Source organism: Benincasa hispida, chromosome 4 (genome assembly GCF_027475165.1).
Source record: "Benincasa hispida cultivar pf3 chromosome 4, pf3_genome.v1.1, whole genome shotgun sequence".
Taxonomy (NCBI): Eukaryota; Viridiplantae; Streptophyta; class Magnoliopsida; order Cucurbitales; family Cucurbitaceae; genus Benincasa; species Benincasa hispida.
The window spans coordinates 29,568,861-29,595,386 of record NC_143481.1 but is presented as its reverse complement, the minus strand read 5'-3'; the positions used below and the strand labels follow the sequence as shown (position 1 = coordinate 29,595,386).

Here is a 26,526-nt window from a genome sequence, read left to right as displayed (position 1 = left end):
TTTTAGGAAAGTGGGTCAAGAAACTCAATCTATTAAAGTACAAATCCATTGACAAACAATCCTCCAGAAAATTAAAAACTTAGAAAAACACCACCTTTCACCAACATTGCATCCAAAACACCACCTTTCACCAACATTGCATCCCTAACTTGATATGCAGTTTATTTGATTGACGACAAAAGAACTTACAGGCTAGAACCACTCAACAAATCAAATTCCTGATAAGACTAAAGAGCTGGAGACTTTATACATCGATATCTACCTCCAATACTTAGGCTAGAATCTCACGAACCAAAATAAGAAATAATGATAAGGAAAAAAGAAAAGGAAAGAAAATTCCATTTGCAAAGGGCAACAAAAGCCACAAATAATTGGACGAGCATTATGTAGAAGAAATAAGGTTATCCCAAATTACTAGGATTAGGAAATATATTGGAGAAATTGGGTAACTTATCAACATGTCTTAAGGCACGCTCAGCAATTTGCCTAGTTCTGTAGTCACCATGCTGGAAGGCATCAACAAGCGCTGTACTCACCTTTGGATTATTTGAGAATTCGATGGCGATGTCCTCCATGCGCAACAGCCTCTCGACTGTCCAAACGGCCCTTCTCATCAGATTCTCTGTACGGTTTTCAAGCAACACATTAAATATAGGCTGAACTCCATCTGCATCGTCCAAAATTTTAACCCCCTTTTCAACATCAACCCCATCATCCAATAAAGTAGATAGTGCCGCAAGCGCTGCCTCGACAACCTTCTCATTTGTGTGATCTAAAAGGGCTACCAATTTGTCCACTGCCTTACCTTCCAAAAGACAAAAACTTTCCCTCAAAGAACACGTACCCCGGTGGAGAGGACACAGCCCTGTCAGCACTGGTTCTGCACAGAGACATGGAAAAATTGAGGCACAAAATCCAGGTTCCGGAAGCGTAGGTATCTGAGTCAAATTTTTGGATTCTTGAGATAAGTTTTCCAATGCCATGGCTGAAGCCATCTGCACATTCTCGAGTCCATTAGACTGAAGCAGTTCAATGAATAAAGCAGCAAGATTGTGACTGCGACAAAATTCAAGAGCACCAGGCTCAACAGCACCCACTAAAAATGTAATCCTCGCAAGAATTCGAACAAGGCCTTCAAGGAATGGTGTTAAAAATCGGCCACCCCTAGTCTCCCCTTGGCGGAGTTGAACAATTCTAAGGTAGACCAACTCAAAAGCTCCTTCATCAAGCATCTGCCTGGAGAGGCCAAAATCCATTTCAGGAAGATCAGCTAGAAGCCCTACCGCAGCTGCTTGTTCTTCTGTGATTCCAGTATTTTCTGCTATAATTCTAAATAAACTGCTCAGCTGGCCAACTGAACCACGTAGCGCATCTGCTAGCTCCTGGCTTAAGTGTGGGGAGATGTTCTGGAGGAGCTTTATAGCAGAAACACGCAAGTCCAGCTGTGGGGCTTCAATGAATTGAACCAAACTGATAACTGCACCTGAGCTTCTAATGGCATCAACAATACTTGAAATAGTTGAAGGAGAACTTGTAAGTCCAACAAGAACCTGGAGAAGCTTGCATTCGATAGCTGGACCGGTATTGCTAATGAGTTGTAGCAGGTTATGGACAGTATCTTCAGAGACAAGTGTAGTCTGATTATTAGGTTCCACTGGAATGGAATTGAAATCACAACCTGAGCTCACAACATTGGCAAGAATGGTTGCAGATACTTCTTTTAGTTTCATGGGAAGTGGATTTGAACCAACTGCGAAAAGATCCTTAACGAGAGGTGGAAGTATCCCTTCCTGAACCAAAACTCTTGCACTAGCCTCAAAAGACGATATCTGGTTCAAGGCTTTTAATGCAGCTTCTTTTGACTGCTTATCACCACTTCTCATGATATTAATTAGAGACGACCCCACAGTCTGAGCCACAAAGAGTTTTACATCATTATTTAGAACTAGCTCACCCAAATGTGCAGCCATGGAATGTTTAGTTTCTGGCGGGCCTGTAACAATGCCATTGAAGGATGTGAAGTTATTAAAAAAAAAATCATCGAAACAGTGAGGATAACTCCACTCCGAACCTATCCAGAAGTTCAAAAACAATATCTACCATAAAGAAACACAGTCATCATTTTAATGTTGAAGAACTTCCTTTACTGAGGTAGTAATGTTGGCAATTTACTCGGTAGGGAGAGAATCAATTTAGAGACTGACAAGAATGATTGAACACAGACACATCATGAAATAACTCAATCGTAAGCCTTATACACAGTTTTTTTTAATAAAAAAAATTTAAAAAGCTTAAACACATGTATTTCTATTGCAACAGATGTCATGAAACAAAAGAAAATTTAACCTTTCAAATTACTAATTAAGCTTCTCCTAGAATCCTATGCAACAACATTCAACAGATGCATGAAACAAAAGCAATATCCAAGAAAATAAATAACAAAGCTCAAATATCATTTCCCGTTACTACAATTCAGTTTGTTTTGCATTCTGTTTTCAACTATCCATCGTTGTGTTTTTTTATCATATCTTTCTTACTTTCTTTTCTTTTTTTTTTTGTCCTTCCTATTTTTTTTTTAAACTACATTTGCACATGCAGGTTTTCACGTAGATGTTGAAAATGGAAAAATCTGCAGATGCAGGTCTCTTCCTTTTCTTCCTTTTACTATTTTTACCATCAATGATATGGAAAAATCTGTTCAGAAATCTTTTTGGGTATGGGAGCCGCAGTTTGTTTCCTTTTCCTTTCAGCTCTTAAGTTTCTGATTTTCAGTCATTTTCTTCCCACCAGTCAAAGTTTAATCCAATGCTACTTTTATATCTAAGGGCTGACGATGCTTCTTCACACAATAAAATGAGAGAAAATACCCTGTTTTTATGGTATCACAACTATACCCCCAGCCTTTTTTTCTTCCGTGTTTCCACCAAAGATTCCATGCTCGTGACCATGGCTCTATCACAACCCTTATACCATTACCCATTGTGTCTTTTTCCTTTGAGCTTTATTTAATCATGTCTGAAATCAATCGTGATGAAACCTCAAACATCAGCCAAAAACTTTCCCATATAACCCACTATCTCTAATATTCTATCCATGCAAATCAGAGCCCATAGGTCAATTAGAATGAATAAGCAATTCAATTGACTCGGTCCATAAGTATCAGTTAGAGGACGAAGTAAATATGGCGTTTTGATTGGTACAATGAACTCGAAAAAAGGAGTATCAAAAGAAATATCACCAAGGAGTTTGATTTGAAAGAACTAGAGACTCACGTATTTCCTAGGAATTGAAGTGAGCAAGGAACATAAATATCTCAATAAAAATATGTCCTTGGTTCAGAGAAAATGGCCTTTGTATTATGGCCATTCCGCCAAGACAAAGAAAAACAAGCCATTGGTGAAGGATGCTTTGGTTCGTTGTCAGCTTGATCTAGCTCGTCGATTCTCTATTGGCTTTTCTTCCTCTCAAGTGTCACTATTTTTTTGGTTGACCGAAGGATGCTTTGGTTCGGTGATGTTTCACTTTGGGGATTTGCATTGGTTTGATGTTCCTTGGATTGTTGTTTTGTTGGGCCTCTCCATATAAGTGGGTTTCTTGCATTGACAATCCATTTTACATCTTTCTATCTTCACCATCTTTCTGACTTCGGTTCACTCCTAAGTATTAATATACCCCAGAAGAGCTAATTGCATCAAGTGTTTTCCAGCCAATGTGAGAGGAGCTCCAAATGGATCTAGTCATATGAAAATCAATACCCAACAATTTTCTTAAAGAACAATATCAAGGTTGTGTTTTGCAATAATTGGTTAGCCAAAGCACATTTTTTCCAAGAAAACAATCCACGTACAATCCAAATGATGAACTTCATTGATTAGTAAAAGCTCCCTCGAAAATAGCCAAAGTATCAATCCGGTTAGGATTGATCTAAACCAACTCATTATGTATACAATTCACCATGCCAACTATTAAACAACTTATTAGAAACACAAGACAGCCAATCAGAAATGTCACCAAATCGCCCGCCCTTCGGGGATGCCCTCAGCGTCGAGGAACATGTACTAGGGTGTATGTGCGACTCGTTTAGACCATGGACCGGGACAAAAGAAAGTACAAAATTTTTCCCGTATCAGTGATAAGTACCAGTGAATAGGATAGAATGAATGGAAGAACTCCGTCCACTACCTAAAAATAAATAAAAAAGATTTATCATAATTGATCAGCGATTAAAGGTTTGTGAAATTCTCATAGCAACCTGTTTTTCTTCCCATTAGAGTACAATCTCTTAGGTTTTGGTGGTGGCGTTATGGAAGGAATAGCCATAGTACTGAGGCCATGGTCAGTAAGTACATCAGCCATGTCACGAAGATTTCAAAGGGATACATATTGAGCTAGGCAAGGTGGATGGGCTTGGCGGGGGGAAAGGTAAATGGGTTAGTTTAGAATGATCATAGTGGCTGGTTGGGGGGCAATTGGGTTGTGAGATGGTGAGTGCAGGTCATATGGGAGAGGAGGGAAAATTACTCATGGTTGTTGATGGACTTCAACAGGTTCATCACTGAAAACGGATAGGTGCAAGGGTTGTGGGGTGGTATAATCAATGGTTTTTAGTGAATGTACAAAAATTGGACCAGATAAATATGCTTTCGTATCAGAGCCATTAAAAGGCAAGAACAATTCTTTGGCTGAAGTTAATTTTTTGGGTGCCAATTTGGAGTGTGGCAGGACCCTCATGGAAAGTCATCATGGAAAAAGATGGTTGGGAAAAGCTTGCCAGCCACACATCTTGAATCCGAAGGGAAAGGGAAAGGGAAAGGAACCCCAATTAAGCATCTCCATTTTCAACATGATGGGGAATAATCAAAAGGTAATATGGGTTATTCTGTTTGTCAAAACCTTCTTAAAAGCATCAATTCATTTCTCAGAGACATAGTTTGTCCAATCTCGAACAAACGGGGTTAGTTCTCAAATTAGACAAAGTAAATAAGCTTTTTTACTAAGCGGAATATACACAAAATCAAGATTAAGAATTAAAGTATTAAACTTCTTCATACTCTCTGTGCTTCTCCCTCCCCCAATTTCTCTTCCAGCCATCTAGCAACACAGATTTCACCACAAAGACACCACGATACTTGACATATCCAAAAAACATCTCTGATTTCTTGCCAAAATTAACCCTCTCCCTCAAGTGGAAGAGGGGTCATAGACGCTAGAGAACCACACCTTAAACAACGGATGAGAACTAAAGCAGATAAAGATCGAGAAAACTCCGATCACTGACTCAAAAAATTCAACTCTGTTTTCCTTTCACATCACTAAAATGCTTCCAAAAGAGCCTTCAACGTCAAAGGACACCCAACCGATTTGATAATCTTTCTCCACAAAGTATCCTTGATAAGGGCTCTAATACCTCTTACATTTCCAAGATGCAATCTTCATAAAGAATTGTTCAGACCCTATTCTCTACTACTACCCGTTATTTCTGCCTCTAGTTCAGCCTCCAAGTCTGCTTGAGCTTTTTCCTTCCACGTCAACAAAAGGCCTGTTAACTCTCTTTGCTTTTTCTACTAGCTGCACTATCTTTGCCCACATTATTTTCCTTCTAAACAATGGGTCTAATGCATAATTTCCGGTGAATTCTTGCATGAAAGGATAGTTAAGGTACTTTGCATTAGAATCTCCTTCCTCCCCGTCAACTATCGTTGCTATGTTAGCCTCTCTAAACTTCAGCATGGACAGAGGTTGCTCCTTGTTGCCCTCAAATTCCACTAATTCCATATTTGATGTCATGTGCTGGGGACAACTGTCTCCCGGCCATAATCAATACCACTGAATAAAGATTGTGATAAATCAACTCTATCGTCCTCTCTCTTTCTTTTTCTTTTTTTCCTTTTTTTTAAATGGAATCAACTACTTTCATTGAGAAAAAAAATGAAAGAATACAAGCATACAAAAAGAAAAACCCACCAAAACACCCCTTCTAAAGCAAGGGGTTCCACTTAAGTAGGATGTTACGAAGAGAATAATCACAAAAAAGCTTTAAAACCATAGCCCAAAGCGACACATGAAATCTCACTAAGGACCAAAACTCACCGGAGTCCCTACCCCTACCTTTGAACACTCTATTGTTCCTCTCTCCCCAAATATCCCACAACACCACACACACACCAGGAAACTACAAAAAACTTTATCATCATCTCTTTTGTCTTTTCCGTCAGTTAGCAAATCATCATCTGTCTTGCAAGGGATACTAGACATGGAGGATTCAAAAGTCGTGTCCACTCCTTTTCCTTTCCTCTTTTGTATTATGGTTGTTTTTGGGCGAGGAAGTGTTTGATGAAGAGCATATCACTCCTTTTTTAGGATGTTCACTTGATTTTGTTTAGCGAAGGAGACACTCTTTCTGGCTTTGGCTTTGGCTTTTCCTCCGTTTCAAGAACTTTCCTTTAACAATTTCCGCATAATTGTCCCTTGGCCTTTCACCTCTTTCTTATCTTTCACTTAATGCCTAATTGAAGACCATTGGATGGGCCCATTTAAAACACCTTTCCAGCGTCCTTTTCTGACATCCTTTATCAGTCTGAATCTTGGTTTGAAATATTTTAAAAATCTCGACCCCTACCACTTGCTTTTTTGTTGCCTGAGATCCTATGTTTTTTATCCCTCTCCATCTCCTTGGACAAAATTGTGGGACAAAACAAACCATTTTGAACATGCCACTTATCAACCGAGTTTGGGCCAGGACACATTGAGCCACTGTAGAAAGTCTCTGTCGCTTTCAACAAAATGCAACCATGGATTCTGGCCACCTTTCGAATCAACAGGTTTGGATCTTGGTAGGAGCTAACTTGCCCAATAAAGACCATTTCTTTTTTTAGATGAAAACAATAACTTTCATTGAAAAAAAAAATGAAAGAATACATGAGTATCCAAAAAAAGCACCTTCTAATAAAGAAAGGAACTCCAACTATGCATAATACTGTATGTAGAGTAGTTACAAAAGGTTTTCGAAATTGAAGCCTGATCAATAAAGACCATTTCATCACCAACTTTCACCTTTGTCGGAATATAAAGAAAATAGTTCCCCTTTGTTTTGATTCCAACTTCCAAACAACCAATGAGCGTGAAAATAATCTTCTAAGTAATCAATGTAACCACCGAAGCAATCTCTTATATTCTTGAAAAGATCCACACTATAATTTTTTTTTTTTTGGATAAGACAATTTTTTCTTATAAAAAACAATTTCATTGATTGAATGAAATATCCAAGGATATCCACTGATACAAATGGGCCCATATTATAGGGAATACAAAAAGATGTTTCCAATTTGTAGTGAGGAAAGAAAAAGTGAAAACAATAGCTCTTTAAAGCTGGTATATCCTTACACCAAAAAAATACATTAACGATGGTAAAATCAATGATGTCTCCTATAGTTTTGCTTTTTTCCTTGAAGATTCTTGCATTCTGGCATCCCAAATCTTCCACAAAATAGCACTAATAATGCAAATCCACAAACGCTCTTTTAATGTTCTTGAATGGTAGATCGATTAACATCAAACAGAGCCAACTCTATGTCGTTAGGGAGACCCACAAACCAATTGAAAGTTGTAAAAAACTTCGACCAAATGCCTTTTGTAAAGGGAAAATCAAAGAATAAGTGTTGGACAGTTCCATTGTTGCTTTGGCAAAGGCAAAACCAGGAAGGAGATAAAAAGAGCCAAGGGTAACGTTTCTGCAATCTGTTCATGGTAATAAGACGAGTTTGTCACTTCGCGAAGAAGGAATTTTACCCTATTTGGGCAAGAGCAATTCCAACCAATGGGTTCTTTTTGTTGTATGTTGTGTTGGAAGGCAGAGGAAGATCTAGATTACCTTCTTTGGGGCTGTTAGTTTGCGAGGTATGCTTGAAGTTGTTTCCTGCAAGAGTTTGATGTTCAGATAACCGGGCAGAGGGATATTAGTGCGACGATTAGGGAGTTCCTCCTCCATTTGCCTTTTCAGAGAGAGACCATTTTTTGTGGTTTGTTGGGGTGTGTGCTATGTTGTGGGATATTTGGGGGGAAAGGAACAATAGAGTGTTCAGAGGCAAGAATAGAGACCCTAATGAGGTTTGGTCCTTCGAAAGGTTTCATGTTTCTCTTTAGGCTTAGGTATCGAGGCTTTTTTGTAATTATTCTATAGGTAACACCTTACTTAGTTGGAATCCTTTCTTTAGAAGGGATGTTTTGTGGGCTTCTTTTTTTTTTTATGCCTTTGTGTTATTTTATTTTTTCTCAACGAAAGTAGTTGTTTCTATTAAAAAATATAATAAAAGATTAAAAGATTAAAAAAAAAATGTATTATACTATACATATCGGAAAGAAGGGAAAACAATTAAATTGGGGTTCGGAATCGCAGATAACATGTACCACACAATTCAAGATACTGAATCATGTGACTAATTTAGAACCAGAACTTCCAATTCAGTAATTAAAAATAAAAAAGAAAAAGAAAAGAAAGAAAGAGTATCGTTTCAAGTTGCAGCATTACTAGCGCCGAAGTAAAAGCATTCTTTCCAAAATTATTAAAAAGAAAAAAAAAAAAAGAAAAAAAGAAAAGAAAAGAAAATCGAAAACGAAACTTCAAAACTTAGCGAGACTGGCACCAAAGAAGAAGTGTTGTTTTGTAACTTTGTTTCCATTCCAAAGAAGAAGAAAGAGGGAAAATGAAGAGATTCAAACTCCCATTCGGCCATATTGAAGAAGAGACATAAACTAACCTTCTAGATCCATGTGATTAATTAATATTGTTGAAATAAGGAGTTTTTGCCCTAAGGACGTTTTAGTTCTTTTACGTGTTCCTACTATTTTAGGTTTCTGTCAGATCTATTTATTATACATGAGTCTTGATTGTTTTGTAAGCATGACAAAAATTAATAAAATTCTCCTATCGTGGTTTTTTCTCCTTGACCTAGGGTTTTCCACGTAAACCTGATGTTTATCTTCCTTTCCCTTATTCTTCAATATGGTATTAGAGCAGGGGATGAAACCCTAGGCTCGATAGAATAATTCAGTCATCAACCCTAGCAGGTGATGGACCAATGGCAGAGGAACGAACACCGCTGCGATCCAGGCTGCCGTTGATCGTCACCTCAAGTCGATTCTCAACCCTCAGCAGCCGATTGGAAGCCCAGCCGCGCCGCACATGTTCCAGCAACTTGGCGCACAGTCTGCCAGCCTCACGACCCAACAAACCTAGACCCAGCCGACTTAGACCACCAACACACAAGTCCAACAACCGCCGATCGTGCTGTCGCTCAGCGTCGAGCCGTTCGGGCGTCACTCAAGGCAAGCCGACCTGTCCACCAGCACGGCTCCAACCCAGTCGATGTCCAGCTTTGGTGCCGCTCCTAGGCAGGCCAACTCGTCCACCAACGTGGCTCCGACCCAGCTAGCGTTGAGCTTCAACCCTGCCCCTGCCCTGCTCAATGCTCTCCAAGTCGCGGCTCATCTAGGGCTCCAACCACGACACGTGCAGCCTCCGATCGAATAGCCTCACGCCCAAGCCGCTGAGCCTATGGGTCAGCTTCATCCTTCAGGTCCGAATGGGCAGCAACCTTCTCCAACTCATGGGTCGATCAACTATGGAGGTTTAGGACCAATGGGTGTCTCTTCGATTGGAATTCAACAACAGATTGCAGAACTTGGGTCGCTTTTTGGGACCACATCCAACCATCAGACAACCCTAATCCAAATTTATCTTCAAGTTTGCCTATATACGTAGAAACTCCAGTAACAGCCTTTCCTAATTTACCTACTGCAAACATCTAGGTCTGTGGGGAATTCTGCAGGAATAATCACAGTAGAGAAACTAAATGGCCAGATTTATTTTCCTTGGTCTCAAAAGAATGGTTATCAAAGGGCGACATAATTTCGGATATCTGACTGGCGAAATACCAAGACCGAACCCTGGGGACCCTCAAGAACGGGTTTGGAAGGGTGAAGACTCCCTACTCCGCTCAATGTTGATTAATAGCATGGAACCTCAGATCGGAAAGCCCTTGCTGTATTCTACCACTACTCAAGACATTTGGGATGCGGTCCAGAAGCTGTATTAAAAAAGACAGAATGCCTCGCATCTATATACATTGCGAAAACAAGTCTATGAATGCAAACAAGGGACCATGGACGTGACCTCATACTTTAATAAGCTGTCTTTATTATGGCAAGAGATGGATTTATGCTGAGAAATTGTCTGAAATTGCTCGTGTGGCGGGGTCCAGTATTCAAAGATTGAGGAGACTGATCGCGTCTATGACTTCCTTGCTGGATTGAATTCAAAATTTGATACAGTTCTCAGTAGAATACTGGGACAAAGGTCGATATTGTCCCTTATGGTGGTTTGCTCTGAAGTTCGATTGGAGGAAGATATGACAAGTGCTATGAACGGTTCTGTGGTTACAGCTGTGGACTCTGCTGCATTTGGGGTAAAATCATCCGGATCAGAGAATGACAAGCAGAGTGGCAAATCGCCTCCGATATGTGAGCATTGTAAGAAACCATGGCACACAAAGGATCAATGCTGGAAACTACATAGTCGACCCACGAATGGCAAACATCGATCTTCAAATGAGAAATCAAAGTTTGGCCGAGCCCTCGTGAGTGAAACTGCTGATGATGCCTCCTAGTCTCAAGTGACCAACCCGAGTGACCCAAGTACTATTGGAATCAGTACAGTTGCTCAATCAGGTACCAATCAATCTCTTAGTCTTCTTATTGAGGGAAAAGATACTTGGATATTGGATTCAGGAGCGACCGATCATCTGACTGGATCATCTGATCGATTCCTCCCGTACTCTCCGTGTGCTAGAAATAAGAGAATTCGAATCGTAGATAGGTCCTTTACTGGAAAAGGTCATTTGTCTCCTTTTCTAGGGTTGGTTTTACAAAATGTTCTGCACGAGCCTAAAGTTTCTTATAGTTTGTTGTCTATAAGTAAAATAACCAGAGATTTGAACTACAGAGTTATCTTCTCACCTGATGATGTTTCATTTCAGAATTGAGCTTAGGGACGACGATTGGCACTATCCGGCATGATAGGGGCCTCTATTTCATTTCTGAAGATACTACCTCTAGTAGCTCGTTTAAGACTAGTTTGTTATTGTCATTTACAATTTCTGAAAAAGACTTTGTTATGGCATTTTTGCCTTGGTCATCTGAACTTTCAATATATGAAATATTTGTTTCCACATTTATTTTCTAATCTGGATATTTCCTCTTTGTCTTGTGATGTCTGTATATGTGCCAAACAACCCAGGGTGACCTTTCCCTCACAACCTTATAAACCTTCCCAACCTTTCCACTTGGTTCATAGTGATGTTTGGGGCCCATCGAACATTACTACCTTATCCGGCAAGCGATGGTTTGTCACCTTCATTGACAACCACACCCGTCTTACATGGGTGTTTCTTCTCTTCTTGCTGATAAGTCAAAAGTATCATCTGTTTTCCAACAGTTCTATACTACGGTTGAAACCCAGTTCAATACTAAGATTGCTATCCTTCGGAGTGATAATGGGCGGGAGTTTGTTAATAACACTCTTCGTGAGTTCTTGAATTCAAAAGGAATTATCCATCAAAACTCATGTGCCTATACTCCTCGGCAAAACGAAGTAGCTGAATAAAAAATCGCCACCTTATAAAAGTTGCTCGATCTCTCATGCTTCTTACATCCTTTCCCTCGTACCTTTGGGGAGACGCTATTCTCACTGCAGTTCACCTCATCAATCGTATGTCATCACGTGTTCTTAAGTTCCAAACACCTCTCGAGTGCTTTAAAGAATTTTTCATGTCTACACGTCTCTTTCCAGATATCCCTCTTCGTGTGTTCGAGTGTACTACCTTTGTTAATAGCCACAGCCCTCACCAAACAAAGTTTGCTCCTCGTGCTCAGAAATGTGTCTTTGTGGGGTATCCTCTTCACCATTGGGGCTATAAGTGTTTCCATCCATCCTCATGGAAGTATTTTATCACTATGGATGTTACGTTCCTTGAGGATCAGCCCTTTTTTCCCGTTAGTCCTCTTCAGGGGGAGAACTCTAGCGAAGAGGCTAACTCATCTACCTACTCTATTCCTATAAACTTCGAGCCTACTCCTGACACAAACCCTGTCCCTCCTGTGTCTGACCTAGTCTTTCCTACAAAACAAGTACCCTAGATAACATCTACAAGAAGAATCTTAGAAAGGAAATAGTGGCTCCTGTTGCTACATCGGGGATTGCCCAAAAATCAGAACCGGTACCTGCTCAGGTTCAAGCGTCCCCTGTTTCTAATGATACTTCTGGAAGTAAAACTAAGTGTATTGAAGGTGATATAACGGAAAGGGGTGAAATTAATGGGATGACTCTAGACGAGGACAAACCTACAAGTTGTAATGAGTCACCAAGAGAGACTCGGGAGAGTGAGGTCTTGCCACAAATAAGCAAGCGTGATCACCATCCCTGTGTTGATGAGGAGTCTGGAAAAATAGGAGATTATGATGCCTTCCTTGATATACCAATTGCCCTACGAAAAGGGACTAGATTGTGTACCAAACCAATTGCCCTACGAAAAGGGACTAGATTGTGTACCAAACATTCCATGCATAGTTTTTCTGACTTACAGTAACTTGTCGCCTGGGTTTAAAGTCTTCACCACCAATTTGGATACTGTGACAATACCAACCAGTGTGCATGCGACCATGGAAGTTCCCGAGTGGAGAGCTACTGTCATGGAAGAAATGAAAGCTCTCGAAATAAATAAGACATGGGATCTTGTTACTCTTCCCAAGGGTCACAAAACAGTTAGATGCAAATGGGTGTTCACTGTCAAGTATAAGTCTGACGGGACTCTTGATAGATACAAGGCCAGACTGGTTGCTAAAGGGTTCACTTAAACATATGGGATTGATTACTCAGAAACTTTCTCTCCAATAGCAAAACTGAACACAATTCGGGTCCTTCTCTCCGTTGCAGTTAACAGAGACTGGCCCCTCCATCAACTTGATGTAAAGAATGCTTTCCTGAATGGTGAGTTAGAAGAAGAGGTCAATATGAGCTCTCTTCCTGGGTTTGAAGCAAAATTTGGCAATCGGATCTACAAACTCAGGAAGTCCTTATACGGCTTAAAACAGTCTCCGAGAGCGTGGTTCAATAGATTCACTACCTTCGTTAAGTCCCAAGGTTTTGTACAGGGATATTTTGATCATACTCTATACACGAAGAGACCCGAATCTGGGAAGATTGTTGTTCTGATTGTATACGTTGATGATATAGTTTTGTCAGGAGACGATATAGCAGAAATTGACAGATTAAAGCAGAGAATGGAAGATGAATTCGAGATCAAAGACCTTGGTAGTCTGAGATATTTTCTTGGTATGGAGGTAGCAAGATCGAAGGACGAAATATCTGTCTCAACGAAAATACACTCTGGACCTGTTGAGGGAATCAGGGATGACGAGGTGTAAACCTGTTGATACTCCTGTTGAAGTCAATACTAAACTGGAAGATTCTGTTGAAGGGGTTCCAGTGAATAAAGAAAGGTACCAGCGTCTCGCAGGTAAAGTCTCGTAGGGAAATTGATTTACCTGTCTCACACTAGACCAGACATATCCTATGCTGTCAGCATGGTCAGTCAGTTCATGCAAGCTCCATACGAGAAACATATGAAGGCTATTATTCCGATTCTGAGGTATTTGAAGTCTACTCCTGGAAAGGGCTTAATGTTTAGAAAACATGACAATAGATGCATTGAAGCTTATACTGACTTAGATTGGACAGGACCCATTACAGATAGAAAATCAACTTCAGAATATTGTACCTTTGTGTGGGGCAATCTCGTTACCTGGCGAAGTAAGAAACAAGGTGTGGTTGCTCGAAGTAGCGCTAAGGCAGAATACAAGGCTATGAGTCTGGGAATATGTGGAGATATGATTGAAGAAAATTTTGTTTGATCTTCACCAGGACAGTCATGGTCCAATGAAACTTTATTGTGATAATAAGACAACTATCAGTATTACCAACAATCTAGTGCAACATGATAGAACCAAACATGTGGAGATTGATACACACTTTATTAAAGAGAAACTAGACAGTGGCAGCATTTGTATTCCCTACCTTCCTTCGAGTCAATAGGTTGCTGACGTTCTCACAAAAGGGTTACTAAGACAGAGCTTCGACACTTGTGTTATTTATGCCCCAACTTGAGGGGGAGTGTTGAAATAAGGAGTTTTTGCCCCAAGGGCGTTTTAGTCTTTTTATGTGATCCTAATATTTTTAGGTTTCTGTCATATCTATTTATATCTGAGTCTTGGGTGTTTTGTAAGCGTGACAAAAATTAATAAAATTCTCCTATCGTGGTTTTTTCTCCCTGACCTAGGTTTTTCCACGTAAACCTAGTGTTTATCTTCCTTTCCCTTATTTTTCAATAAATATAATTCATAATTCAAAACATCAATAAACATGCGACCACTTTTATCCTCCATTCTTCCTCCATTCACGTTTCAGACTTTTCATTTTCTTTTTAATTGCCAAATCTTGATTTTCTTACCTTTATCTCTCCATCTTCAGTGCACCAAGACTTTTAATTTTCCTTTCCCTTTCTTTTTTTTTTTTCCCTACTTTTATCTTCTCCACATGTAGTCATAAGCCTTTTCATTTTTTTAAAAAAATGAAGGCTTTTCATTTGAAGTTAGTTGGATGTTTAAAGAAATTCTATTGTTTTTAATGTATTTCTATACTTATTTTGAAGTTAGTTGGATCTTTTCTTTTCTTTGCTATTTTGAACTTTGAAGATAGTTTATGTTTTCATATATATTTTGGATTCATTTAATGTATGATTAGCTATTTCTCTATTATAAGCTTTTGTACTTATATTTATATTTATATTTAAATGTTATCTATCAAATCAAAACTTACCATACATGATACACTAAAATTCAATTTATATACATGTTTGTTTCACAATTTAGCAACCTTGATGGCAACCATACTTAGCTTTGATCAAAATACTCCAAAGGGCATCATTTTCTAGGTGAAAAGGCCAAATCCATTTTGCAAGGAGGGCCTTATTGTCGGTATGTTAATTAGCTGTATAATCACTTATTATTTTATTTTATGATTCTTTCCTTTTATATAGGAGTCTTTCTCCTATATAAGAAGGCTATGTATCTTACATTACAATTATTGAAATACAAATTTTTGTTCCATTCAATTTAAGACTTATTTTGTTGTTTAATATCTGTGATTCCCAACCCGAAGGCCTCTTGAGGTTATCCCATTTCCATAAGGTGAGACAACTTACTCTCCCTGTATCCGGACCTCAAAAAATTCATGAAGCTTTATTCAATGTCCTTGACAACTTTAGTTGGCACATGGTATAGTGATAAAAAATTAGATAGGTAAATTGAATAGCGTGGCATTCAAGAGAGTCAATCTACCACCTTTGGAGAGATGATTGTGTTGACATGAGTGAAGATGTTTATCAATCTTTTCCAAGATGAGCTGCCAGAAAGTTATAAATTATGGCTTACCATAAAAAGGGAGCCCCAGGTATGTAGTTGGCCATTTATCCATCTTACAATCATATTTAATTGCAATATTCTCAACCCAAACCTCTTCACAGCTAATACCCAAGAATTTAGATTAATGCCTATTAATATTGAGACCGGAGGAATCCTCAAAAAGACTAACCAGGTTGATGAGATTATCAATCTTCCTCTCGATGTGGTTGAGGAAAGAATTGTATCCATAGCAGAAAGGAGGTGATTTTTGTTGATGGATGTCCTTGGTATAGTATCACCACATATGAATCGATTTCTAGATGTTAATGAAAAGATTCTACAAAGACAATCTAAATGATGAAGAGGAAGGGAGATAAAAGATCACTTTGTCTAAGTCCTCTCGAAGCTTTGATTTTCCCTCTAGGCATGCCGTTTATAATGATGGAGAAATTGGACGGGGGGGGGGGGGAAATTCAACCTCGAATTCAATGTCTCCACTTAGGGGTCGTTTGTTTGGAGGGTTTTCTGCATGGTAATTGACATTGGCATACAAAACTCATGTTTGTTTTACAGGTTTCAACATTTTGCCTGAGAATAAACTATTCACAAGCATCCTCATTACCCACAGACAAGGGTTTTTTACTCCCTTCCAAAACTGTAGGTTTTTCCCTTCTCCATTTGTTTTTAATTTTTTATATAATTTCATTTTGAATATAATTAATTACTTAGTTAATTAATATTAATTTAATAAAATTAATATAAATATTTTTTAATAAATCAATGATAATCTATTAAAATATTTACCTAACTTATTTTCACAATAAAAAGTTATTAAATGAATGCAATTATTTTTTTTACATAAACAATTAATTAATTAGCTAACAATATCTTAAATATATTTGTTTAGTAAACTAGGTTTAGTTAAATTTTATTAGTGCAGAAATTTATTTTCAATAACTATAATTGATTTTTTTTTAAAAATCAAACAATTATTTATTGAGATTAATTTTAATTTGATCTTTCGTTATAGACATATAAAAAAAATTTAGTATTTTTTATTAATATTCTTTATTAACATATCATATTTTTATCTCATTTTTTACTTTTTATATAATATAGTGTTTATTAAAATATATTTTCTTATATTATTTAATTAAAACTAAAATGACTAATGTTGAACTTAATTAATTATAAAAAGATTAAGTATTAGATTATAATTAATTTGACGCTCATTTAATATATTAATTGATTAATTTTAATTAATTAAGAATAAGTGATAATTTTAATTATAAATTACTTAATTTTTAAATATTATAATTATAATTATTATTGATCCTTAATTAATTAACTTTTAGAAATATATTGAATGATATTTACTTTTTAATTAATTAATGTATTACATTTATATAAGATTATCATACTTAATTTCATGAATTAAATACAAACATAAATTTTGTTCATAAAATTTTGATAGCATTACCCATGCACAACGAAACACAGTCATCTTTGATTCCCAGATATCTTATTCCCAATCACCTTTTATTCTCAGACATCTACAAAACCTTAAACCAAATGACAACTTAGTGTTAAAAGCCTTTTAACTTTCAATAGTTCATCAAGAAACTCTCAATCAACTTCGTTAAAAGCTTTCTCAATGTCAAGTTTAATGGCAATCCCCTCTATATGTTACCTTTATTGTTCGTCTAAAGAACTTATGTGATCGAGGGGTATGAAGAAGGTTCGCAATCAGATCTATAATCCATATTGCCTGCCACTTCTTCCATGAAAATATCTATTGTTGAAATATGGTGCTTTAGCCCTAATGGCATTTTTGTCTTTTTACTTTATGCCTACTTAATTAGGGTTTCTCCTCAATCTATTTATATCTAGGGTTGGGTCTCTTGTATGTATGACATTAAAATAATAAAAACTTCTCTATTGTGGTTTTTTCTCCCTATGTTAGGGTTTTCCATGTAAGCTTTGTTTATTCTCTTCTCCTTTCTCTTTACTTTTGAATATGGTATCAGAGCAAGATGATGAAACCCTAGCCCCAATAGAAGAAATTAAGTCATCAACCTTGGTAGGTGATGGAATGACGCAGAAGCAACCAATATAGTCATGATCTAGGCTGTCGTGGATCGATATCTCCAGATGGTCCTAAACCCGACGCAACAACAACAGCTGATGGGAGCCCAGCTGTCAAGCGGTTTCAACCCAGCAATCGCGCCGCTGGTCGTCCAGGGAGCCGCGCCATCGAGTAGTTTTAGTCCGATAGCCGGATTGCAGATCACCCAGACGCCGAGCGAATTTGTTCCAACCGTCACACCACGGATCTCCCAACCGCAGAAACCATCGGGCGATTCTATTCCAGCCGAATCGAGTCAGTCGATCGGATCCCTTCTCGCGTCCAGTAGCCAGCCAATCGCACCCAATAGCACCAATTCGTTCTCGCGTTACAAAGTTGCGGCTTCATCCAGCAGCAGCGTCGAGCGTTGTGGATAGTACCCAGAGCCGCCGATCAACCTATCCTTTAATGCCTCTCCGGTTGCACCTGTTCAGGAGCAATATCTCCCGCATGCCCCTGTTCAGCCTCGGTATCAAATGGGTAACTCCATGGGAGAAAATTCCATCCTAATCTCCTATGGGCAAAAACATCCAACATCGGAATCCCACGGGGAACTCCAATAGCAATTGGCAAGTCTCCAACAATAGATGGCAGCTTTTGGGGCGAATCTGAATGGCCATGAGTTTTCGAGTCTTCCAGTCTTCCAATCTATTCAACAGTTTTTCCTACTTTACCTACTGCAAATATTTTATCTGGGACCATAGGAAACTCTACAGGGATGATCACAGAAGAGAAGCTGAATGGCCAGAATTACTTCTCCTAATCCCAAACCGTTAAAATGGTCCTTGAAGGACGCCATAAATTCGGGTACTTGACCGGAGAAATACCGCAACCAAGCCCTAGGGATCCCCAAGAGCGTGTCTGGAAGGGAGAGGATTCGTTACTTCGGTTGATGTTAATCAGCAGCATGGAACCTCAAATTGGAAAACCCCTGCTCTATTCAGCCACTGCACGAGATATTTGGGATGCGGTCCAGAGGTTATATTCTAAAAGATAGAACGCATCACGTCTGTATACTCTACATAAACAGGTCCATGAGTGCAAACAAGGGAGCATAGATATAACGTCATACTTCTACAAGATGTCCTTATTATGGCAGGAGATGGATTTATGTCGAGAGATCATCTAGATTTGCTTACATGACGGAATTCAGTATTCGAAGATGGAAGAAATTGATCGTGTTTATGACTTCCTTATGGGATTGCACCCAAATTTTGACACAGTTCGAAGTCGAATTCTAAGGCAAAAGCTGATACCGTCTCTCATGGAGGTCTGCTCTGAGGTCCGGTTGGAGGAAGATAGATCGAGTGCTATGAATAGCTCTGCTGTTACCACTATGGAGTCGGCTGCTTTTGGGGTGAAATCCTCTGGATCGGACTACGACAAGCAGAATGGCAAAACACTTCTGGTATGTGAACATTACAAAAAGTCATGGCACACAAAGGACCAGTGCTGGACACTACATGGTCGGCCTCCCAATGGCAAACGTCGCCCTCCGAATGACAAGTCGAAGTCTGGCCGGGCTCTTGTGAGTGAATCTGTTGAGGAGATCGCACAACCTCAGGTGACCTACCTGGGTGACTCAAGTACCGTAGGGATCAAAACAGTCGTTCAATCAAGTAACCCTCAATCCTTTAGTTTCTTTGTTGAAGGGAATGAATTATGGATTCTAGATTCAGGAGCGATCGATCACTTGATTGACTCATCCGATCGATTCCTCTCATATTGTCCGAGTGCTGGAAATGAGAGGATTCAAATTGCAAATGGGTCCTTCGCTCCTGTTGCAGGAAAAGGTCGTTTGTCCCCGTTTCAAGGATTAGTTTTACAAAATGTGCTACATGTGCCGAAGATTTCTTACAATCTATTGTCTATCAGTAAAATAACCAAAGATTTGAACTGTAGAGTTATCTTCTCACTAGATGCTGCTTTGTTTCAAGACTTAAACTCGGGGACGACAATTGGCACTGCTCGATATGACATGGGCCTCTATTTCCTTTATAATGATGCTTCCTCTAGGAATTTGTTTAGGACTAGTCTTTTATCGTCATTTACTATTTCTGAAAATGATTATTTATTGTGGCATTTTAACCTTTGACATCCAAGAATCGAAACCAACACCAATTCAAGTTTAAGATCCTATTGTTTTAGATAGTGTTCTTGAAGGAAAGATTGGTGTGTAGAAGATGGTGAGACGAGCTCAGAGAAGGTTGAAACTACAGATGATAATGAGTTGCTGGAGGATCCTCAGGAGAATGAGAACCTGCCACAAAAGATTGAGTAGAGTCAATGTCCTGATACTAGAAAGAGGCTAGAAAAATCTAGCGATTATGATACCACTCTTGATATGCCAATCGCTCTACGGAAAGGAACCAAGTCATGCACCTAGTATCCAATGCATAGCTTTCTGACCTATAGTAATTTGTCTCCTGGTTTTAAATCCTTCACTACCCAACTGGATGCTCTAGCAATACCTACCAGTGTGCGCACAACCATGGAAGTTCCCAAGTGGAAAGCGGCAGTTATGGAAGAATTGAGAGCCCTCGAAGCAAATAAAACTTAGGATCTGGTGGCCCTCCCTAAAGATCACAAAACAGTTGGGTGCAAATGAGTGTTCACAATGAAGTATAAATCTGATGGAACGCTCGAAAGATACAAGGCCAAGTTAGGGTTCACTCAGACGTATGGGATTGACTATTCAGAAACTTTTTCTCCATTAGCTAAGTTCAACACGATCCGAGTTCTTCTGTCTGTTGCTGTGAATCAGGACTGGCCTCTACATCAACTGAATGTAAAAAATGTCTTCCTAAATGGTAAGTTAGAAGAAGAGGTCTACACGAGTCCTCCTCCGGGTTTCAAAGCAAAGTTTGGGAACCATGTCTACAAACTCAGAAAGTCCTTATATGGGTTAAAACAGTCTCTGAGAGCGTGGTTCAATAGATTCACGATGTTTGTTAAATCCCAAGGGTTTGTTCAAGGGCATTCTGATCATATCCTGTTCACCAAATGATCATTGTCAGGGAAGATTACTGTTCTGGTTGTTTACGTCGACGACATCATTTTGTCAGGTGATGATACGATAGAGATTGTTAAGTTGAAACAGAGGATGGCAAGCGAATTTGAGATTAAAGATCTTGGCAGTTTGAGATATTTTCTTGGGATGGAAGTGGCGAGATCGAAAGCAGGGATATCCGTGTCTCAATGAAAATATATGCTGAACTTGTTAAAGGAAACAGGAATGACTGGATGTAAACCCGTTGACACTCCTATTGAAGTCAATAGCAAACTAAGAAATACTACGGAGGGAGTTCCTGTAAATAAAGAGAGGTATCAACGTCTTGTGGGAAAATTGATTTACCTATCTCATACCAGACCTGATATATCATATGCTGTGAGTATGGTGAGTCAATTCATGTAGAGTTCGTATGAGGAACATATGGAAGTGGTAACTCGAATTCTAAGATATTTGAAATCCACCCCATGAAAGGGCTTAGTTTTCAGAAAACATGACAAACGGAGCATCGAAGCGTATACTAACTCAGATTGGGCAAGATCAGTGACCGATAGAAAGTCGACCTCGGGATATTGTACCTTTGTATGGGGAAATTTGGTTACCTGGTGGAGTAAGAAAAATAGGGTGTAGTTGCTAGGAGTAATGCTGAGGCGGAGTATAGGGCTATGAGTCTGGGAGTGTGTGAAGAAATATGTTTACAGAAAGTTTTGTTTGATCTTCACTAGGACAATCCTGGTCCCATGAAACTGCATTGTGATAATAAGGCTGTCATCAGTATTGCCAACAATCTTGTGCAACACGATAGAACCAAACATGTTGAGATTAACAAACACTTTATTAAAGAGAAGTTAGACCACGTCGTTATTTGTATTCCCTACGTTCCTTCAGGCCAACAGGTTGCAGATGTTCTCACCAAAGGATTACCGAGACAGACCTTTGAAGCATGTGTTAGCAAGTTAGGTCTCACTGATATCTACGACCCAACTTGAGGGGGAGTGTTGAAATTATGGTGCTTTAGCCCTAAGGACATTTTTGTCTTTTTATTTTATGCCTACTTAATTAGGGTTTCTCCTCAATCTATTTATATCTGAGGTTGGGGTCTCTTGTATGTATGACATTAAAAAAATAAAAACTTCTCTATCGTGATTTTTTCTCTCTGTGTTAGGGTTTTCCACGTAAGCTTTGTCTATTCTCTTCTCCTTTCTCTTTACTTTTCAATATATATATATATATATTTATAAGGAACAAATTTCTTTGATGTATGAAATTTACAAAAGGAGGGCACTTAGCCCTAACCAAAGGAGTTACAAAAGATTTCTCCAATTGGTCAAGAGAGATGTAAGATCATATGATTGGAAAACGATGTACATTTGCACCAAGTCATAGTGAGGTAGATGGTATGTTCAAAAAAGTGTCAAAAGACCTCCCTTTTTCATTGGTTCAACCGCTTCTTCAACAAAAATAAAGAAATATCTTTTCCAATGCATCTCTGTTATTTCTCCACCCTTCCTTTATACCGTTTGTCAAACTCCACTGCAAATACATTTTTTTTTCTATTTTGGAAGAAAGCGTTTAGGCTGCCATCAAAGACTAACTGTGGGTAAAACAAAGGCATTCTAGTTGACAAATATGTTATCAGAAAAGATGATAGTGGGTCAGGCAGCCATGAGGGCAAGATGGGAGAGAGCGCATTTTTTCCATTGCATTTTAGGGTACATTTTCTTTCATATCTTTTCCTAGTAAACAAAATTACACGAGGATTATATAAACTGAATGAAAAGAGGATCGTTGTCCAATATAGTGTCAATTCACCTAGATAATACTCTCACAACTAAATAGAATCTGGATTACTTCAGCATAAATTGTGAAAAGGCACCTACGGCAATTCCCACACCCCAACCCCCCCCCCTCAATTCGCTTGGCTGGCTTCAGATGCTTTTAATTGATCGCTCGTTTAAATCAGAGAGACGTTGTACGGTAGAATATTGTTAGAGTTGTCTTTCGGCAGATTTGGCATGAAAGGAACTCCATAATCTTTCAAGGCCAAATAGATCCTCTACTGAAGTTTTAGAGACGGCTATTTTGGTGTAAACATTCACAACCTTTCAAGAATTACAAATTAAATTTCATTGTTACAAATTGGAGAAATGTTATGTATTCCCTATAAAATGGGATCCCGTTTTGTATCTCTACGAATCATTTCATTCCATCAGTGGAATTGTGTCTTATCAAAAAAAATAAAAAATAGAAAATAAGCATACCTCCTCATATCAGCCGCCTTTGATGATCAACACTAACCAACAGATTCTGTAGACTTCTCTGATTTGTGCCTATAACCATATAAGAAACTTCCTTCTCAATAAATATTGACTACATTTCTATACTACAAACACCCTAGCTATCAATTCCGTTTAATAAATTGATATTTGTTGGGCTTGCTATTAAAGAATTTATAGGAGTAGACCACTGGTCGCTGAATTTACATCAGAATACCACCTAGCCCATTACCACATACCCGATTTTTTGTTTTCAGCCCTTTCATGAAAATCCCCACCAACTCAACATCAAAGAGCTTCGAGAAAGAAGCAGTGTGATTTTCTTGTGATTTTCAACGGTTCCAATACTGCCTCAAGTTGTTCTCTTGGTTTGTCATAGTCCAAATTTGTTAATCTCAAACTACATGAATATAGGTTTTCCAACCAACAAACCAAATGTCCCTCTATATTTACTATTACTTTAATTCCATAGATCTGTAGATTCAAGTGGATCCCCCAAAACCATTTTATCAGTAAGGCTAGATTTCTTTTTCTCGAATTGCCTCCTCCCTCTAGTGATTATGAAACTGCTTTCCATGAATCAGGTAACTTGATTTCCCTTGCCTGCTGCCATTCGAAGAAATTCCCTTATCTTCTTTCCTAGCATCCTTCCTTGCCATTAGGAACACTTGACATACATTAAGTTAGCAAGCTTTCCAAGACTAAGGTACACAAAGTTAAAGCACTCCTAGACAGGCACAAATTTTTTCAAATGTCCTTGTAAACTTTTCTTCAATTGGTCTCCAGAACTCCACTTTTCCGGGTATATGGTTGTTGTCTATCTCCTCTAAACAAGTCTCGTGCATGTCTACATATCTTTAAAATCAAACTACAAAAACTTCATATCAGGGAAAAAAAAGAGAGAGAGAGAAAGAAAGAAAATTAGACCTTACAAATCACGTGTCTGTCTACGTTGGTTACATATCTAACAAGTAACACCGATATATTGCTCAAACTATAGTGCATGTTTCATTAGGAGAGTACTATAAATTCTTTCCACATTGGACTTGATTACCAGTAAAAGAGGCAAGGGTGAAGTACAGCATTCAGTAAAATATTTCCTGTAGGTAGGGTCTAGGAACTAGGAAGCACCTACAAATCCCCAAGGCAAGTGTGAGAATGTCCAGCAGATAACCAGCACTAGATACGGGGCTTTTTTTTTTATAAGAAAGAACCACTTTCATTGAGAAAAAAATGAAAGAACACAGGGGCAACAAAAACCAACCCAGAAAAAAGGAGGAGAACCCACTATAAGAAGGGACTCCAACTATGCAAAACACCTCCTATAGAATAGTTACAAACACCTCCTATAGAATAGTTATAAGAAGGGACTCCAATAATGAAAAATTACTCCTATAGCAGTAGATATGGGTTTGACATGCACATTCTAACGGGTCTTCCAAATTTAACTTAGAACAAGTATACCACAGGATAGGGTTCGCAGTAGATATGGGTTTGACATGCACATTCTAATGGGTCTTCCAAATTTAACTTAGAACAAGTATACCACAGGATAGGGTTCGGTGTGTATTTATGCAACTATGTTTCATTAGAAATTTGTTTAAGTATTGTACAGAAAACATGGGAAAAAAATACTTTTTTAAGTGAATTGAACCTTCACCTGCATGCAAGCAACGATAAGAAATGTTTGCTTCCTCACCTTTTTTCAAAAGAAGCAAATACCAAATGGGAACTACTAAGAACTAATAATAACTCTACAACTGAAGATCATGTATGTACCTTCAAGAATCTGTGTCAGAAGAGGCTTCAGTCTACCATATTCAGCCATTTGTCGAATGTTATTCTCACACTTCTCCAGGTTTTCTAATGTTCTATCAGCATTTTCAACTGTGGAGATGTTCTCAGATTTGCTGCTCGACATTCCAACTAATATAAGAATAGCCCCATTAACTGAACCAATCTCTTCACACAAGGCTTCAGACTTGGAAAGCTCATACAGCAAAGCTACAGCTTCCTCCTTCTCCTTTGAATGCTCATGACGCAAGAACTTTACTACTGTGTGAAGAGTGTCACCTTCAGCTAATATATCCTGCCAAATGAAACAAGCGGTTCACAAAAACTCCGAAAGCATAACTGAGTTCAACATGCCAATGAAATCATGCTAACCCACGAATGACAACCTTACACTCATTGTCTTCTTGTACCACAATTCGAAGGGTTTCCAAAGCTCTAAACTGGACTTTTCGGCTGGTGCTCTTCAACAAGCTAACAATCATAGGGATTAACCCAGCATTTCGTGCGATGTGCCTTGACAAACCCTTTTGGCAGACATGCTGAACATACTTTAAAGATCCCAAAGTTTCTTTTTCTGGACTTCCCAAGTTAAGTGACTTACGAGCCATATCTAGCTGAACAGCTTCATTCCTAGCAGTCCACTCTTCAATAGTATTCCGCAGAGCAATACTGGGATTCAGATCCGTGTTTCTTAATTCTTTTAGTGTCATTGGACAGATTGGCCTCCTTCTACTTTCCTTGCATTCCTTGAACCACATTTCAATGGCCGCGCGTTCAAAGGTTTGCCCACTTTCTATAGTAACAGGATCCCGCATTACTTGCTTCGTTAAAGGGCACAAAAACGAGTCATAAATAGGTTCAATATGCAGTCTCGCATAATAACTGCTGTCATCTGATATACTTCCGGAGTCATCATAACTTCCATCCCAACTCTCTTTACTCTCTGCCATCCGATCTATAAATCAAGCCCTGAGAAACAGAGCCAGCACAAGATTGACTACACAGTAGAACGAGAAACCCAAATGGACTAAAGAAAATACCAATCCCAACAAACGCAATAACATCTAAAAAACATTTCAGGATTGAACAAAACAAAACAAAACAAAAGCAATAGCAACAACCATCAAATCAAACCTGCAATGGCTGCGACCCAATCGTGATCACGCGTGGCAGGGGAAGGTAAAAGCAAGCACATTAAAAAATTTTGAAAAGGCTGGCGATTCCTTTCAGTGGGGAAGAATCAGGGTAAGACTAATTTCCTGGAAGAACAATCCAGGAAGGCTCGTTGACCAAAGTGGACTCCATTAGAGGGTAATTGGCTGTTACCCATGAAAGAGGGAAGAATGATAGGAGTGAAATTGTCGTTGGTGGAGGTGGAATTGGGAGTTTTGTGAGGTCGCAGTGAGATGCGATGGTGGTATACGAGGAACAAGGAAGGGATGTGATTTGGGGGAAGCAACAGGAGCTTCCAAACAACCAAAAGAAGAGAGAGCGAGAGAGAGAGAGAGAGAGAGAGAGAGAGAGGATTTGACCGTAAGAGAGAGAGAAGCCGCAAGCCGCAGCAGAGAAACTTGACGAGAGATGGAAGAGAGACCCCACCATTCTCAGACCCGAGCGGCTGTGTTGCGACGAGTTCCAGCTCTACCCTCTGACCATCTGTTCCCACTCAACTCTTTTTGTTTCTTTTCCTCTTTTTTTTCTTTTTTGAAAGGGTTTCTCTTTTGTGTTTTTGTTCTTATCTTTTCATATTAGAAAGATCATTGTTCCTTTTTTTTAGTCGACTTGAATCTTTTACTAAAGGATATGTT

General features: G+C 38.8%; 1 protein-coding gene across 2 annotated transcripts; it reads right to left on the bottom strand.

The window, feature by feature from the left end:
- Nucleotides 1-26,526, bottom strand: LOC120075341 (U-box domain-containing protein 44-like). 2 transcript variants are annotated; one of them, XR_016529246.1, is made up of 5 exons: nucleotides 25,853-26,526; nucleotides 25,105-25,687; nucleotides 24,704-25,013; nucleotides 125-1,993; nucleotides 1-94 (listed from the first exon to the last, which is right to left on the bottom strand). XR_016529246.1 is itself a non-coding variant. In XM_039028641.2 (4 exons), exons 2-4 carry the CDS (start codon nucleotides 25,666-25,668, stop codon nucleotides 402-404), a joined length of 2,466 nt encoding a protein of 821 aa, XP_038884569.2. In that variant the 5' UTR covers nucleotides 25,669-25,687; nucleotides 25,853-26,526; the 3' UTR covers nucleotides 1-401. The 2 variants fall into 2 exon arrangements, 1 of the variants encoding a protein (XP_038884569.2); XM_039028641.2 differs by having other exon boundaries at nucleotides 1-1,993.

Bases quoted from the DNA above. Each gene is read 5' to 3' on its own strand.
- LOC120075341 (XM_039028641.2), bottom strand. From the start codon at position 25,668: ATGGCAGAGAGTAAAGAGAGTTGGGATGGAAGTTATGATGACTCCGGA. The intron at 25,014-25,104 runs GTTGTCATTCGT...TTCATTTGGCAG, and splicing joins AAGAAGACAATGAGTGTAAG to GATATATTAGCTGAAGGTGA. The intron at 1,994-24,703 runs GTACATACATGA...GCATTGTTACAG, and splicing joins TCTGACACAGATTCTTGAAG to GCCCGCCAGAAACTAAACAT.